At 43.2% G+C, this 19177-nt stretch overlaps 1 protein-coding gene across 8 annotated transcripts in view; it reads left to right on the forward strand.

Annotated features, from left to right (window-relative positions):
* triqk (triple QxxK/R motif containing) overlaps positions 1-19177 on the forward strand; it is a 40421-nt gene that overhangs the window by 8046 nt on the left and 13198 nt on the right. For 7 of the 8 annotated variants that reach the window (XM_055893220.1, XM_055893217.1, XM_055893221.1 and 4 more), the window contains one exon: positions 3008-3074. In XM_055893220.1, the coding sequence (XP_055749195.1) occupies positions 3014-3074 (61 nt within the window). In that variant the 5' untranslated portion in view covers positions 3008-3013. Of the gene's footprint in view, positions 1-2984; positions 3075-19177 lie in introns of all 8 variants that reach the window. The other variant, XM_055893219.1, reaches the window with a different exon arrangement.

Genomic DNA, 19177 nt, shown 5'->3' on the forward strand with positions numbered 1-19177 from the left:
ATCCACATTTTGTCACGTTACAGATAATCTCGATATTATTATCGATAATGGATTAAATCACATTTTCCTCAGCAATCTACACACAATACCCTATAATGACAAAGCGAAAACAGGTTTTTAGAATATTTTTGCAAATGTATTGAAAATAAAAACACCTTATACATAAGTATACATAAGTATTCATTCATTCCCTCAGGTATTAGAATAGAAATTGAGCTCAGGTACATCCTGTTTCCATTGATCATCCTTGAGATGTTTCTACAACTTGATTGGAGTCCATCTGTGGTAAATTCAATTGATTGGACATGATTTGGAAAGGCACACCTGTCTACACAGTGGCTTGCGAAAGTATTCACCCTCCCTTCCTATTTTGTTGCCTTACAACCTGGAATTAAAATAGATTTTTTTTTTGGGGGGGGGGGGTTTGTATCATTTGATTTACACAACATGCCCACCACTTTGAAGATACCATTTTTTTTTTATTATTGTTGTGAAACAAACAAGAAATAAGACAAAAAAAACTGAACTTGAGCGTGCATAACTATTCACCCTCCGAAGTCTACTTTGTAGAGCCACCTTTTGCAGCAATTACAGCTGCAAGTCTCTTGGTTTATCTCTATAAGCTTGGCACATCCAGCCACTGGGATTTTTGCCCATTCTTCAAGGAAAAACTGCTCCAGCTCCTTCAAGTTGGATGGGTTCTGCTGGTGTACAGCAATCTTTAAGTCATACCACAGATTCTCAATCGGATTGAGGTCTGTGCTTTGACTAGGCCGTTCCAAGACATTTAAATGTTTCCCCTTAAACCACTCGAGTGTTGCTTTAGCAGTATGCTTAGGGTCATTGTCCTGCTGGAAGGTGAATCTCCGTCCCAGTCTCAAATCTCTGGAAGACTGAAACAGGTTTCCCTCAAGAACTTCCCTGTATTTAGCGCCATCCTTCAATTCTGACCAGAAAATCTAAAGAAATCAGCCAAGACCTCAGAAGAAAAATGGTTGACCTCCACAAGTCTGGTTCATCCTTGGGAGCAATTTCCAAATGCCTGAAGGTACCACGTTCATCTGTACAAACAATAATACGCAAGTATAAACAACATGGGACCACACAGCCGTCATACCGCTCAGGAACGAGACGCGTTCTGTCTCCTAGAGATGAACGTACTTTGGTGTGAAAAGTTCAAATCAATCCCAGAACAACAGCAAAGGACCTTGTGAAGATCCTGGAGGAAACAGGTACAAAAGTATCTATATCCACAGTAAAACGAGTCCTATATCGACATAACCTGAAAGGCCGCTCAGCAAGGAAGAAGCCACTGCTCCAAAACCACCATAAAAAAGCCAGACTACGGTTTGCAACTGCACATGGGGACAAAGATCGTACTTTTTGGAGAAATGTCTTCTGGTCTGATGAAACAAAAATAGAACTGTTTGGCCATAATGACCATCTCTATGTTTGGAGGAAAAAGGGGGATGCTTGCAAGCCGAAGAACACCATCCCAGCTGTGATGCACGGGGGTGGCAGCATCATGTTGTGGGGTTGCTTTGCTGCAGGAGGGACTGGCTTCATGAGGCAGGAAAATTATGTGGATATATTGAAGCAACATCTCAAGACATCAGTCAGGAAGTTAAAGCTTGGTTCCAAATGGGTCTTCACATTGGACAATGACCCCAAGCATACTTCCAAATTTGTGGCAAAATGGCTTAAGGACAACAAAGTGAAGGTATTGGAGTGGCCATCGCAAACCCTTGAACTCAATCCTATAGAAATATTGTGGGCAGAACTGAAAAAGCGTTTGCGAGCAAGTAGGACTACAAACCTGACTCGGTTACACCAGCTCTGTCAGGAGGAATGGGCCAAAATTCACCCAACTCATTGTGGGAAGCTTGTGGAAGGCTACCCGACACGTTCGACCCAAGTTAAACAATTTAAAGGCAATGCTACCAAATACTTATTGAGTGTATGTAAACTTCTGACCCGCTGTTTTTCTCCTAACTGTTTTTGCTTTATCAATTTTAGAAAAGGCTGTAACATAACAAAATGTGGAAAACGTCAAGGGATCTGAATACTTTCCAAATACACTGTATCTACCCCTGCACATTGACTCTGTACTGGTACCCCTTGTATATAGCCATGTTATCCTTATTCATTGTGTATATAGATTTCTTTTATTTTTATTTTTGGGGGGCATTATCGGGAAGTAAGCATTTCATATTACACCTGTTTCTTAGACATTTAACATTTTATTTTAATAAAACTTTTACTTTCATTTTTTTTTACAATTCTAATCATTCTTTTCTCTCTTCACTGAGGATGTCTTCTGCTGCAGAACACTGAATGTTTGGAGGGTTTTAAAGGTCCAATAGTTGGATTGTTTTCAGAGAGAATAGGTCAGAGGGATTTTAGATGCCATCAGAAACACTCCTGACCTTTGTCTTTTTCCCCCCAGATCTTAGAGTAGTGCTGGGGGACATGGCCAAAATCTCATGTCCTGATTATAGCTCATTTCATATAACGATACATATCACAATATACACATATACACATTTTCTGGACCTGCCTGCAGCATATTTTGCAGGGGGACAGTTTTCTGGTCCGTGTCATACCCAAACCACGTCCATGTGACCAAAGTAGCCCCTCTTTTTAGGGAATGTCTCTGTGCTCTGTGTCACGTTCACTCTCCATGTTTGTTTGTTTGTTTGTGTTGCAAATTTCTTTCTACACAACACGTGTGGAAGAACGCAAAGCGACGTCCAATTGACAAAAAGTTTGGCGTAGAGTGTGATTTGCAACACAACGAAATAAACGGTAGAGCATAATATGAAACGATAGAAAAACGATATATATATCCCTAAAACAGAGTATTGATGTAAAACAGTACTGTGTATAGGCCTAAGAGCTTTGATACAATACCACAGTTGATTATTAAAGATTTTGTATTCCAGAAGCATGTAATATTTAGCTGTAGGCCTATTTTCTGTCCTCAGAACTCTTCTCTTCTTCTTCCCAGGTGAGGATGGGGAGGAAAGATGCAAGCGCTACAATGGCCCCGGTCGATCAGTACCGTAAACAGATCGGTGAGTTTCTTCCCCCGGCACCTTCCAACACCTTCCAGGAGCTCTGGACACTACACTGTCTGAGCAGTACACTGTGTTTTACTATATACAGGTATTGATGCGTGGACCGGTTTGGGTTTTATATTTTACCTTCTATAACGGTATTTGACTGTTTGGTTTGTTAAATGTGATACGCTGTGTGTAACGTAAATGTTTATAGTTTACTAAATGAGTCATCTCTGATCTCTCTTGCCGCTCTCTTGCCGATTTCCACACAGACCTAGCCACGCCCCCTGTCACTCAAGGAGCACGTTTGTTGTTCCTCGACCAATCAGTCTCTGGTCAATGCAGCACATGAAACAATGTTGATGACAACAATGCTGTTTTCACTTTGCTTGTTAATATAAATCCACTAGTGTTCTATAATTACACTATTAGTTTGTTTCTTACACTATTAGTTTGTTTCTTACATCTGAAACAGTTTACTATCTTAGCAAGTTGGGCCTAAATCTTTTTAGCTGCTAATGCTAATCGCTTACTAATACGTGTATTGAGTCAGAGCAAACGTAACTAGCTAAACAGCCTGATAATACCAGTGACGGTGTACACCTACATCTGCATGTTGTTTTGTGTGCAACAGTATCTTCTAAATCGGAGGAATACGCGAAGCGAGAATGTTGGCTACATGAAGTAGCTAAGACGACATTACATGTAGCCACAGATTATAGGGTTTCCTAGGAAATACTTATCAACACTTTGGTTTCTACCTTGTCACAATGGCTCCTCCCTGGCATTTTCATTTTATCTCAAGACACTGTATTCAAAGTGCACACTATTATATTCTATGGACTTAAAAAAAGTCATTCTATTTCAACAATTCACCGAAGTCAAATTGCAAAATGTTGTTAAAAATAAGGCCCATATCGTTCAGACCTACGTGACAGTTTGGAAATTATCTGAAATTAGTGCAGGAAATGACTTGAACAGTATAAAACAAATCAGAATGGAGAAAAGACCCCTTTTGAAATCACATAATGTGTCACTAATAGTGTTGCAAAGGGTCAAACTTTCCGGGAAATTTCCGGAATTTTCGATAGCAACAGCTCATGGTCCTCCTGGAATCAGAAGTGTTTTTGACTCAATGGAGGAACGTAGTCAGAGAAATGCTGATGGATGTCTTGCTCGAGCTGTGTATGCAACTGGTTCACCTCTGATGCTCACAGGCAATGTGTATTGGAAGAGATTTCTGAATGTTCTTCTCCCAGCATACACCTCTCCAACCAGACATGCTTTATCTACTCATTTACTGGATGCGGAGTTCAACAGAGTTCAAGTGAAGGTCAAGCAAATCATAGAGAAAGCAGACTGTATTGCAATCATCTCTGATGAGTTGTCGAATGTTCAGGGGCAAGGAATAATTAACTACATCATCTCCACCCCTCAACCAGTATTCTACAAGAGCACAGAGACAAGGGACAACAGACACACCGGTCTCTACATTGCAGATGAGCTGAATGCAGTCATCAATGACCTTGGACCACAGAAGGTATTTGCACTGGTGACAGACAATGCTGCGAACATGAAGGCTGCTTGGTCTAAAGTGGAGGAGTCCTAGCCTCACATCACACCCATTGGCTGTGCTGCTCATGCATTGAATCTGCTCCTCAAGGACATCATTAGCACTGAAAACAATGGAAACACTCTACAAGAGAGCCAAGGAAATGGTTAGGTATGTGAAGGGTCATCAAGTTATAGCAGCAATCTACCTCACCAAGCAAAGTGAGAAGAATAGGAGCACCACATTGAAGCTGCCCAGCAACACCCATTGGGGTGGTCTTGTCATGTTTGACAGTCTCCTGGAGGGGAAGGAGTCTCTCCAAGAAATGGCCATAACAGTCTGCCGATATGGACAGCCCCATCAAGAGGATCCTCCTGGATGATGTATTTTGGGAGAGAGTGGTAAGCAGCCTGAAACTCCTGAAACCTATAGCAGTAGCCAGTGGACGGATTGAGGGAGACAATGTCATCCTGTCTGATGTTCAGACTCTGCTTGCAGACGTAAGAGAAGAAATCCGTACTGCCCTGCCCACTTCACTGTTGCTCCAAGCAGAGGAAACTGCAGTTCTGAAATACATCAAAGTGTGAAGACTTCTGCCTGAAGCCCATACACGCCGCAGGGTGTTGGACCCCAAGTACGCTGGCAGGAGCATCCTGTCTGGTGCAGAGATCAACAAGACCTATGGTGTCATCACTACCGTGTCTCGCCACCTTGACCTGGATGAGGGCAAGGTTCTTGGCAGTCTGGCGATGTACACATCCAAGCAAGGGCTTTGGGATGGAGATGCAATATGGCAGTCGTGCCAACATATCTCATCAGCCACCTGGTGGAAGGGACTTTGTGGATCTGAGGCTCTTTCCCCTGTTGCCTCCATCATCCTCCAAATCCCACCAACATCACCCGCCTCCGGGTCCTTGTTTGGGAACACACACACCAAAGCAGGCAACAGGCTGACCAATACAAGGGTTGAAAAATTGGTGGACATCCGGGCAAATTTGAGGCTTTTTTGAGCCTGACCACGAGCCATCCTCAACCAGGTTGGAAAGTGACATTGAAGTCTGATGTTCAGGAGGTGGACATTGAGGAGGTCCAGGGAGAAGACATGGAAGCCTGAGAGGAAGACAACCCAAGCTTTAGTCTAGAAACTATAATTTTACAGATGTATGTTGAAAACGTTTTTGGGAGATGCGATGGATCATTTAATATTCCCTTTTTGTTGTTCAGTGAAATCATCCCATGTGAAGAGTCGACTCATGTAATTAAAGTTCAATTCGTAACTAAATTGTTTTTTTGTATTTCTATTGGAAGGATTTAATCATTTGCAATTGCCTACTGATAAGGTAAAAGGTTTGTTTTTGTCTACTTATATGGTAAATATATACAAATCAAAAAACATCTACATTGTAAATGGTATTAATATTAATTTGCATATATTTTTGTTAATTCCCTTATATTCCCACGGAATATTCCCCAAAGTGTGCAACCCTATTCACTACCCATAAAACAGTTTTTTTACTTAAAAACAAAACATAAAATACTGTCCAATATCCGTGGTATAATATTTCTACATATTACCCAGGCTCCCTTTCAGGGCTTGTTACCAGGGTAACAAAAAAACATTTATATCAATATTTGCGCATTAAGGCGTTTCCACCGCCATTTCTCGCATAATTAATTTTTACCGACACAAAACCATCCCACCTTGTCTAGCGTGTGTTTTGTCGACATTTAGAAAGTTTACCTAAAAAATGTTCTGTTTCCATCAGACCTGTTGCATAAAAAAATGTCAAAGTACTTTACTGGTTATAAGGATGGAAACCTGGTTACTGACTCGTATTGTCTTCTTCTGACTAGGGCTGATCCCATTTCAACAGCTTCTATCTCAGTCTTTGACGTCAACCTCCATCCCAAATGGCATTGTTGGAAAATTGCACTGTTGTGCAACCAAAGTTGTCCATGTACTGGCCTTCCATCTTGTGTAACCCAGTTTTATTGGTACATATTTGGCCCCCTCAAACTCGACTCTGGACCTCCAAGCCAGTTCCACTGTTATTATTATTATTATTATAAAAAAAGTAATTGTTCCCCTCTAATCAGGGACTGATTTAGACCTGCGACACCAGGGGGTGCAGAACAGGAAACAGGAAGCAGGCTCCAAATAAAATGTATTTGTTACATGCGCTCAATACAACTGGTGTAGACTTTACTGTGAAATCCCTAAACACACTCAGACTATATATATATATATATATATACACAAACCATATACACAGTCACTCACTGACAGTCAGTGTGGATACCATTTTTAATTGAGTATTTGGTAGTCTTATGGCTTGGGGGCTGTCTCGGAGCCTGTTGGTCTGATAGCGTACGGTACTGTTTTACTGGATGGCGTCAGTGAACCGTCTATGGCTTGGACGGCTGGAGTTCTTCGTGCCTTCCTCTTAGATCATTCACACCTAAAGCTGCTAAATAACTCTAAATCTAGCATATAGGACCTGTTTTTCAAAGGATCACTTTTACGCTCCGCCACTTCAAATCATCACACATAGAAAGGACATTTTTTCCCCCATCTTATTTAGCTAATTATTTTCTTTTTACCATCAATTAATGGCACTGGACTTATCAGCTAAATGAACAAGCCTACAGTCTATATCATGGAGAATAGCCAGATTACATAGAGTATCTAGTCTGATGAATGAACAAGTCTACAGTCTATATCATAGTCAGATAACATACAGTATCCTGTCAGCTAAATGAACAAGCCTACAGCCTATATAACATGGAGCATAGCCAGATTACATACAGTATCTAGTCTGATAAATTAACAAGTCTACAGTCTATATCATAGATAACATACAGTATCCTGTCAGCTAAATGAACAAGCCTACAGTCTATATCATAGATAACATACAGTATCTAGTCTGATGAATGAACAAGCCTACAGTCTATATCATAGATAACATACAGTATCTAGTCTGATAAATGAACAAGTCTACAGTCTATATCATAGATAACATACAGTATCTAGTCTGTTAAATGAACAAGCCTACAGTCTATATCATAGATAACATACAGTATCTAGTCTGATAAATGAACAAGTCTACAGTCTATATCATAGATAACATACAGTATCTAGTCTGATAAATGAACAAGCCTACAGTCTATATCATAGATAACATACAGTATCTAGTCTGATAAATGAACAAGTCTACAGTCTATATCATTGATAACATACAGTATCTAGTCTGATAAATGAACAAGCCTACAGTCTATATCATAGATAACATACAGTATCCTGTCAGCTAAATGAACAAGCCTACAGTCTATATCATAGATAACATACAGTATCTAGTCTGATAAATGAACAAGCCTACAGTCTATATCATAGCCAGATAACATACAGTATCTAGTCTGATAAATGAACAAGCCTACAGTCTATATCATAGATAACATACAGTATCTAGTCTGATAAATGAACAAGTCTACAGTCTATATCATAGATAACATACAGTATCTAGCCTATAACATACAGTATCTAGTCTATAACATACAGTATCTAGCCTATAACATACAGTATCTAGTCTATAACATACAGTATCTAGCCAGATAACATGTAGTATCTAGTCTGCTAAATGAACAAGCCTACAGTCTATATCATAGATAACATACAGTATCTAGTCTGATAAATGAACAAGCCTACAGTCTATATCATAGACAGGTAACATACAGTATCTAGTCTGATAAATGAACAAGTCTACAGTCTATATCATAGCCAGATAACATACAGTATCTAGTCTGATAAATGAACAAGTCTACAGTCTATATCATAGATAACATACAGTATCTAGTCTGATAAATGAACAAGCCTACAGTCTATATCATAGATAACATACAGTATCTAGTCTATAACATACAGTAGACCAACTCATATTCTGTTCGATTTGAAAAACATTTTCTTCATATTATTATGTGTTCTGTGACTAAAATAAATAATGGATTCATTGAGATGCTGTATTTATTTAAATGATTTTATCACTGGGTTTCTTCATGTAGATGTTACACACATCAGTGGCTCGTATACTTACAGGCCTGGAGAAGCTAAACATGTTTTATTGACGGTAAATAACCGGTTAGACCGGCAGGATTTTCTGCATGACAATAACCAGCTGACACTATGTGATGACCGCCACAGTCTTTATCATAACATGGGACATGAAACCGCTCTGATCTCTACATTTTATGATTGTACTGTCCTGTGTGTTTCCTACAGCACTATCTACTCTCCCGCTGTATCCTTTTCAATGGGCTGCCGAGGCCTTTTCAATGGGCTGCCGAGGCCTTTTCAATGGGCTGCCGAGGCCTTTTCAATGGGCTGCCGAGGCCTTTTCAATGGGCTGCCGAGGCCTTTTCAATGGGCTGCCGAGGCCTTTTCAATGGGCTGCCGAGGCCTTTTCAATGGGCTGCCGAGGCCTTTTCAATGGGCTGCCGAGGCCTTTTCAATGGGCTGCCGAGGCCTTTTCAATGGGCTGCCGAGGCCTTTTCAATGGGCTGCCGAGGCCTTTTCAATGGGCTGCCCGAGGCCTTTTCAATGGGCTGCCCGAGGCCTTTTCAATGGGCTGCCCGAGGCCTTTTCAATGGGCTGCCCGAGGCCTTTTCAATGGGCTGCCCGAGGCCTTTTCAATGGGCTGCCGAGGCCTTTTCAATGGGCTGCCCGAGGCCTTTTCAATGGGCTGCCGAGGCCTTTTCAATGGGCTGCCGAGGCCTTTTCAATGGGCTGCCGAGGCCCAAACCACACCCTGTTCCCTATACAGCGGTCCATAAGAGCTCCGTTTAAAAAGTAGTAGACTGTAAAGGGAGCAGGGTGCCATAGGGGACGTCTCTGCGACGTTCTCCTACTCATCAATTCAAAGATGTAACCGCAGGTCACAGACGGTTACGTCCTCCCTTTTTTATTTCCCTGTGACAAGAAAGAAACACAACCAGCGGTTCTCTAAAACTGGTTGATAAACAACAACAAGAGTATAGAAAAGAAAATCTTCCAGAATAGTATGAGGCAATTTTTAGTTTATTTTGAGAGACCTGAAAAGGGAACGCCACATGGTAATGCCGCTAAGGTAATTCATAGGCTGCAACTAAGCTGGCGCTTTATGAAGAGCGAGGCTTCTGTGATGTCAGACACTGTCAAAAACACCACTGCTGACACTGGGTTTAAATACTATTATTATGGGTTCATAATTGACTAGTCAGCTGTCATCCACCCGCCTGCCTGGCAGAGAGTATGGGAGATGAGAAGAGGATTGGACGGGAGAGGAGAGGAGGACGGGAGGGGATGAGAGGGGATGAGAGAAGAGGACGGGAGGGAATGGGAGGAGAGGAGAGGACAGGAGGGAAGATGAGGAGGATGGGAGAAGAGGACGGGAGGGAATGGGAGGAGAGGAGAGGAGAGGAGAGGACAGGAGGGAAGAGGAAGGGATGGGTGGTGTGGTCGGTTGAGTTATGATTCCAGTAGAATGATGCAACACCAGCTGTGTCTATGAAAACGCACAACGCCCTCTGTCAGACAGCCTGTCAGTTTTAGCACCCCAGGGGTCAGAGCATGGAGTTAGCACCCCAGGGGTCAGAGCATGGAGTTAGCACCCCAGGGGTCAGAGCATGGAGTTAGCACCCCAGGGGTCAGAGCATGGAGTTAGCACCCCAGGGGTCAGAGCATGGAGTTAGCACCCCAGGGGTCAGAGCATGGAGTTAGCACCCCAGGGGTCAGAGCATGGAGTTAGCACCCCAGGGGTCAGAGCATGGAGTTAGCACCCCAGGGGTCAGAGCATGGAGTTAGCACCCCAGGGGTCAGAGCATGGAGTTAGCACCCCAGGGGTCAGAGCATGGAGTTAGCACCCCAGGGGTCAGAGCATGGAGTTAGCACCCCAGGGGTCAGAGCATGGAGATCCAACATGGACTGGCTTCACCTCCCTCACCAAATTCCTTCTCCTTGATTTGCTCAGTTTGGCCGGGAGGCCAGCTCTAGGAAGAGTCTTGGTGGTTCCCAAACGTCTTCCATTTTTAAGAATGATGGAGGCCACTGTGTTCTTGGGGACCTTCAATGCTGCAGAAATGTTTTATCAGACTAGATACTGGTATCAGTCTCATAGACATAGACAGTCTCATAGACTATTAGACATGACCAGCTCTTCTACACTGGTATCAGTCCCATAGATAACTATTAGACATGACCAGCTCTTCTACACTGGTATCAGTCCCATAGATAACTATTAGACATGACCAGCTCTTCTACACTGGTATCAGTCCCATAGATAACTATTAGACATGACCAGCTCTTCTACACTGGTATCAGTCCCATAGATAACTATTAGACATGACCAGCTCTTCTACACTGGTATCAGTCCCATAGATAACTATTAGACATGACCAGCTCTTCATACTGGTATCAGTCCCATAGATAACTATTAGACATGACCAGCTCTTCTACACTGGTATCAGTCCCATAGATAACTATTAGACATGACCAGCTCTTCTACACTGGTATCAGTCCCATAGATAACTATTAGACATGACCAGCTCTTCTACACTGGTATCAGTCCCATAGATAACTATTAGACATGACCAGCTCTTCTACACTGGTATCAGTCCCATAGATAACTATTAGACATGACCAGCTCTTCTACACTGGTATCAGTCCCATAGATAACTATTAGACATGACCAGCTCTTCTACACTGGTATCAGTCCCATAGATAACTATTAGACATGACCAGCTCTTCCACACTGGTATCAGTCCCATAGATAACTATTAGACATGACCAGCTCTTCTACACTGGTATCAGTCCCATAGATAACTATTAGACATGACCAGCTCTTCTACACTGGTATCAGTCCCATAGATAACTATTAGACATTATGTTCTGACAGTCTGCCGGTAGTGAGGAATACTTCTTCCGTTCCACTGGTTGATAAGGAGCTGAGCACTTCACCGGTGGTCTTGTATCGATTCAGGAACAGTCGAGGGGTATTGCTGCAGCCTCAGGCAGTAGATTCAGGAACAGTCGAGGGGTATTGCTGCAGCCTCAGGCAGTAGATTCAGGAACAGTCGAGGGGTATTGCTGCAGCCTCAGGCAGTAGATTCAGGAACAGTCGAGGGGTATTGCTGCAGCCTCAGGCAGTAGATTCAGGAACAGTCGAGGGGTATTGCTGCAGCCTCACAGTAGATTCAGGAACAGTCGAGGGGTATTGCTGCAGGCTCAGGCAGTAGATTTAGGAACAGTCGAGGGGTATTGCTGCAGCCTCAGGCAGTAGATTCAGGAACAGTCGAGGGGTATTGCTGCAGCCTCAGGCAGTAGATTCAGGAACAGTCGAGGGGTATTGCTGCAGCCTCAGGCAGTAGATTCAGGAACAGTCGAGGGGTATTGCTGCAGCCTCAGGCAGTAGATTCAGGAACAGTCGAGGGGTATTGCTGCAGCCTCAGGCAGTAGATTCAGGAACAGTCGAGGGGTATTGCTGCAGCCTCAGGCAGTAGATTCAGGAACAGTCGAGGGGTATTGCTGCAGCCTCAGGCAGTAGATTCAGGAACAGTCGAGGGGTATTGCTGCAGCCTCAGACGATAGCTTCTCATAACCTGTAACGAAGGAAACAAAAAAGTGAAACTAACATGTCCTGGTTTCAAGATAAATGTATATTTCACATGGATTTCCCCTGAGTAAGCATGTCCTGATTTTCAGGAAACCGTTGGACATTTCACCTAGATATCCCTAATAAGATGACTGAAGTGTACAACATAGAATCTTATCAGGTTCTGATCATCTTACTATGCTTCTTCACCCGAGATTGATTAGCAATCGGGGGCCAATCAGGTCTTTATTCTCCAGGTTCCCGCTTTGTCATCAACATGTACAACCTTGCAATGAGTGACATGTATCCATTGTGGATTTTCCCTGGACTTTTACTGCTGACCTCGTTATGAGGGAAAAACTTGATAAGGATCTTCCCATTTTGACCCTAATGTGTCTGTCATATTTCTTTACCATCACCCACTGTCCTGGCACTACGTCATGTCCCCCCTCGGGAGTTATTCCCCCCTCGGGAGTTATTCCCCCCTCGGGAGTTATTCCCCCCTCGGGAGTTATTCCCCCCTCGGGAGTTATTCCCCCCTCGGGAGTTATTCCCCCCTCGGGAGTTATTCCCCCCTCGGGAGTTATTCCCCCCTCGGGAGTTATTCCCCCCTAGAGGAGTTATTCCCCCCTAGAGGAGTTATTCCCCCCTAGAGGAGTTATTCCCCCCTAGAGGAGTTATTCCCCCCTCGGGAGTTATTCCCCCCTCGGGAGTTATTCCCCCCTCGGGAGTTATTCCCCCCTCGGGAGTTATTCCCCCCTAGAGGAGTTATTCCCCCCTAGAGGAGTTATTCCCCCCTAGGGGAGTTATTCCCCCCTAGGGGAGTTATTCCCCCCTAGGGGAGTTATTCCCCCCTAGGGGAGTTATTCCCCCCTAGGGGAGTTATTCCCCCCTAGAGGAGTTATTCCCCCCTAGAGGAGTTATTCCCCCCTAGAGGAGTTATTCCCCCCTAGAGGAGTTATTCCCCCCTAGAGGAGTTGTATGCAATAGTTACACATCGTGTCACTCATAAAGTAAACGTCTGCTTTTCTCAAATCTAATCTGCCTGGTATTATCACCTTGTCCATTGTGGTAACTACCCAGCCTGCCTCCCCCCCTCCACCAGTGTTTGAACCGTCCGTGTATGAGAGAAACTCTGGGTTTTCCAACGGATGCCTCTGTAAACCCATCAGAGAGCTGATCCAAAACCAACTCTATAAACCCATCAGAGAGCTGATCCAAAACCAACTCTATAAACCCATCAGAGAGCTGATCCAAAACCAACTCTATAAACCCATCAGAGAGCTGATCCAAAACCAACTCTATAAACCCATCAGAGAGCTGATCCAAAACCAACTCTATAAACCCATCAGAGAGCTGATCCAAAACCAACTCTATAAACCCATCAGAGAGCTGATCCAAAACCAACTCTATAAACCCATCAGAGAGCTGATCCAAAACCAACTCTATAAACCCATCAGAGAGCTGATCCAAAACCAACTCTATAAACCCATCAGAGAGCTGATCCAAAACCAACTCTATAAACCCATCAGAGAGCTGATCCAAAACCAACTCTATAAACCCATCAGAGAGCTGATCCAAAACCAACTCTATAAACCCATCAGAGAGCTGATCCAAAACCAACTCTATAAACCCATCAGAGAGCTGATCCAAAACCAACTCTATAAACCCATCAGAGAGCTGATCCAAAACCAACTCTATAAACCCATCAGAGAGCTGATCCAAAACCAACTCTATAAACCCATCAGAGAGCTGATCCAAAACCAACTCTATAAACCCATCAGAGAGCTGATCCAAAACCAACTCTATAAACCCATCAGAGAGCTGATCCAAAACCAACTCTATAAACCCATCAGAGAGCTGATCCAAAACCAACTCTATAAACCCATCAGAGAGCTGATCCAAAACCAACTCTATAAACCCATCAGAGAGCTGATCCAAAACCAACTCTATAAACCCATCAGAGAGCTGATCCAAAACCAACTCTATAAACCCATCAGAGAGCTGATCCAAAACCAACTCTATAAACCCATCAGAGAGCTGATCCAAAACCAACTCTATAAACCCATCAGAGAGCTGATCCAAAACCAACTCTATAAACCCATCAGAGAGCTGATCCAAAACCAACTCTATAAACCCATCAGAGAGCTGATCCAAAACCAACTCTATAAACCCATCAGAGAGCAGATCCAAAACCAACTCTATAAACCCATCAGAGAGCTGATCCAAAACCAACTCTATAAACCCATCAGAGAGCTGATCCAAAACCAACTCTATAAACCCATCAGAGAGCTGATCCAAAACCAACTCTATAAACCCATCAGAGAGCTGATCCAAAACCAACTCTATAAACCCATCAGAGAGCTGATCCAAAACCAACTCTATAAACCCATCAGAGAGCTGATCCAAAACCAACTCTATAAACCCATCACAGAGCTGATCCAAAACCAACTCTATAAACCCATCACAGAGCTGATCCAAAACCAACTCTATAAACCCATCACAGAGCTGATCCAAAACCAACTCTATAAACCCATCACAGAGCTGATCCAAAACCAACTCTATAAACCCATCAGAGAGCTGATCCAAAACCAACTCTATAAACCCATCAGAGAGCTGATCCAAAACCAACTCTATAAACCCATCAGAGAGCTGATCCAAAACCAACTCTATAAACCCATCAGAGAGCTGATCCAAAACCAACTCTATAAACCCATCAGAGAGCTGATCCAAAACCAACTCTATAAACCCATCAGAGAGCTGATCCAAAACCAACTCTATAAACCCATCAGAGAGCTGATCCAAAACCAACTCTATAAACCCATCAGAGAGCTGATCCAAAACCAACTCTATAAACCCATCAGAGAGCTGATCCAAAACCAACTCTATAAACCCATCAGAGAGCTGATCCAAAACCAACTCTATAAACCCATCAGAGAGCTGATCCAAAACCAACTCTATAAACCCATCAGAGAGCTGATCCAAAACCAACTCTATAAACCCATCAGAGAGCTGATCCAAAACCAACTCTATAAACCCATCAGAGAGCTGATCCAAAACCAACTCTATAAACCCATCAGAGAGCTGATCCAAAACCAACTCTATAAACCCATCAGAGAGCTGATCCAAAACCAACTCTATAAACCCATCAGAGAGCTGATCCAAAACCAACTCACTACAGTCGTGTTTAAGTAATGTGGTATCTGTAGGATACATAGCTTCAACTATACCCATGTCCCATAGACCTTTACTCACTACGTTAGTAGTGTCCATAGCTTCCTGTTACACTATACCCATGTCCTATAGACCTTTAGTAGTGTCCATAGCTTCCTGTTACACTATACCCATGTCCCATAGACCTTTACTCACTACTTTAGTAGTGTCCATAGCTTCCTGTTACACTCTATCCATGTCCCATAGACCTTTACTCACTACTTTAGTAGTGTCCATAGCTTCCTGTTACACTATACCCATGTCCCATAGATCTTTACTCACTACTTTAGTAGTGTCCATAGCTTCCTGTTCAACTATACCCATGTCCCATAGATCTTTACTCACTACTTTAGTAGTGTCCATAGCTTCCTGTTACACTATACCCATGTCCCATAGATCTTTACTCACTACTTTAGTAGTGGTTTCCTGTTCAACTATACCCATGTCCCATAGATCTGTAATCACTACTTTAGTAGTGTCCATAGCTTCCTGTTCAACTATACCCATGTCCCATAGACCTTTAGTAGAGTCCATAGCTTCCTGTTACACTATACCCATGTCCCATAGACCTTTACTCACTACTTTAGTAGTGTCCATAGCTTCCTGTTACACTATACCCATGTCCTATAGACCTTTACTCACTACTTTAGTAGAGTCCATAGCTTCCTGTTCAACTATACCCATGTCCCATAGATCTGTAATCACTACTTTAGTAGTGTCCATAGCTTCCTGTTCAACTATATCCATGTCCCATAGATCTGTAATCACTACTTTAGTAGTGTCCATAGCTTCCTGTTACACTATATCCATGTCCCATAGACCTTTAGTAGTGTCCATAGCTTCCTGTTACACTATACCCATGTCCCATAGATCTTTAGTAGTGTCCATAGCTTCCTGTTACACTATACCCATGTCCCATAGATCTTTAGTAGTGTCCATAGCTTCCTGTTACACTATACCCATGTCCCATAGATCTTTAGTAGTGTCCATAGCTTCCTGTTACACTATACCCATGTCCCATAGATCTTTAGTAGTGTCTATAGTTTCCTGTTTGCCACGTCACCTTCCCTTCAGAAATGTTCAATGTAGATGTCAAGTTGAATAATAACATCAATGCCTAACATAAGTTGTTTCAAATGAGCCTATCCACACCCTTGCATCAATCTTCATTGGACCAATAGAAATGGATAATGGTTTGTTTCATATCTGTCTCTCCTCCACTCCTGTCGTTCTCATGTTCTTGCCCGTGTACTGAGGACATACGTTTTTGCGTAAAATATGGGCAATACAGTGACTTCAGCACCCATATCTACTGCACCGTTATTAACCATCTATATATCTGATTTTCATATGTACGCCAGCTGACATGGGACGGAAAGAGGGAGTCTGTTTACCTCCACAGCATCTGACAACCTCTGCTGAGATGGGGAGAGATTCTTACATTTCTGCATCAACAATGCGGCTGTTGTCTGGATTACATTTTCCCTTCTCCTCCCGGCCACTTCTTCTTCTTCTCCTCCCGGCCACTTCTTCTTCTTCTCCTCCCGGCCACTTCTTCTTCTTCTCCTCCCGGCCACTTCTTCTTCTTCTCCTCCCGGCCACTTCTTCTTCTTCTCCTCCCGGCCACTTCTTCTTCTTCTCCTCCCGGCCACTTCTTCTTCTTCTCCTCCCGGCCACTTCTTCTTCTTCTCCTCCCGGCCACTTCTTCTTCTTCTCCTCCCGGCCACTTCTTCTTCTTCTCCTCCCGGCCACTTCTTCTTCTTCTCCTCCCGGCCACTTCTTCTTCTTCTCCTCCCGGCCACTTCTTCTTCTTCTCCTCCCGGCCACTTCTTCTTCTTCTCCTCCCGGCCACTTCTTCTTCTTCTCCTCCCGGCCACTTCTTCTTCTTCTCCTCCCGGCCACTTCTTCTTCTTCTCCTCCCGGCCACTTCTTCTTCTTCTCCTCCCGGCCACTTCTTCTTCTTCTCCTCCCGGCCACTTCTTCTTCTTCTCCTCCCGGCCACTTCTTCTTCTTCTCCTCCCGGCCACTTCTTCTTCTTCTCCTCCCGGCCACTTCTTCTTCTTCTCCTCCCGGCCACTTCTTCTTCTTCTCCTCCCGGCCACTTCTTCTTATTAAATCACTTTTCCTTTTCCGACATTCTTGTTGCCAGTGACCAGAAATCCCTCAATAATTACATACACCAGGTTTCTCTTCTGCTGAATGAATAATGTTGTTTGGTTTCACTCGGGAACCTAGACATCTCTGATGACAGACGGTGTATTATGTTGTTTGACGACGACTGTTCAGTCGTGACAACCTGTCGATGACGTCGCCGTGGTTTTGTCTCCCCCCCCAGTCATTAGTTGTGGAAACAAACGTTTTTCGCAAGTCATCATGTATGGATTGCATCAGCTGATGAGTGATTGCCCCATTTTTTTTGGGGGGGGGGGGGGGTGGTAATTGAGTATGTCTTTATCTCCCCATGTCAGGTAACCCACCGTGTCTAACCACTGTCGTGGCAGAATTCTAATGGTTTCTTATGGGAACGTTGTTTGTAACTATAATCTTAAACCATGTGATGGGATGGCGTTATTAATGGGGAACCAGTTAGTTATCTCATACAATGTCTGTACGTCAGTCACTCCCTACTTTTCTCATGGGGGGAAAGGAGTTTGGCCGTGTTTGGAACCATTGTATTTCCCCTCTGAGGTTGCCCTTATCTTGACCTAGTATTTGACCTAAGGGGTTCACTGTCTGATTTTGAGTTTGTCCAGGTTTGGGAATATCTAGAAATGACAATTGATATATATGCCATTGGATGAGGTAATGTTTTGGTAGACAGTGAAGTATCAAGCATGAGATTGAAACTTTGTCTTGGGAGATCAAACTGAACGATGATTTATAGCTGATGCTGTCTAGCGATAGGATACTCCTCTTTCGGGTAAAGGATTCTTTACCTGTAAGTTGAGAGGAGGTGTATCTTGGCTATAAATGAAACTAAGAATTGTTTTGTAAGCACTCTCAGAGAATTCATTGATAGACACTGAATTGATCTGAGAGTCATTAAAGGGCTTTGGTGAAGCTTGTATATATATTAAGATGGAATTCATAATTTAACTCTGACTTGTGTGTGGTTGGCTCTCTCTCTCTCTCTCTTTATTGAGTAATACAGGAAATTACCACGACACCACCTCTGATCTAAACCGTTCTACAAATTCAACAAACGGTTCTTTCGGTTTTTGAACACATTTTGGTTATCTCCCCCCAATTGGTGGTTTCATTGGTCAGACCCTGAAGGAAAAACCGTGTGACTCTCCATCCATCGACCACATCTTGCTCTTCACCACCCACAGCTCCTCTCGAACCCTGAGTCCTGTCATATTGTGTGTGATTAAATGCCATTGTTGTCCAAAAAACCTGCCTGTACGGCAAAGCCATAAATAATTTATTTGTCATATGTTGGGTAATTATTTTAATTTGGTTCTTCATATAGGGCAGACTATATTTAACCCTGCGATTTCAGGAAGTTTACTGACTAATCTCTCTCTGCAGGCATAGTCAGAACACAATTACTGTAGTTATTTCGTCTCTACACCCATGAATACGCCACAAGACATGCCACCAGAGGTCTCTTCACAGTCCCCAAGTCCAGAACAGACTATGGAAGGTGCACTGTACTACATAGAGCCATGACTACATGGAACTCTATTCCACAGTACTACATAGAGCCATGACTACATGGAACTCTATTCCAC

The sequence above is a fragment of the Salvelinus fontinalis genome, chromosome 32 (genome assembly GCF_029448725.1).
Source record: "Salvelinus fontinalis isolate EN_2023a chromosome 32, ASM2944872v1, whole genome shotgun sequence".
In the NCBI taxonomy this organism is placed as follows: domain Eukaryota; kingdom Metazoa; phylum Chordata; class Actinopteri; order Salmoniformes; family Salmonidae; genus Salvelinus; species Salvelinus fontinalis.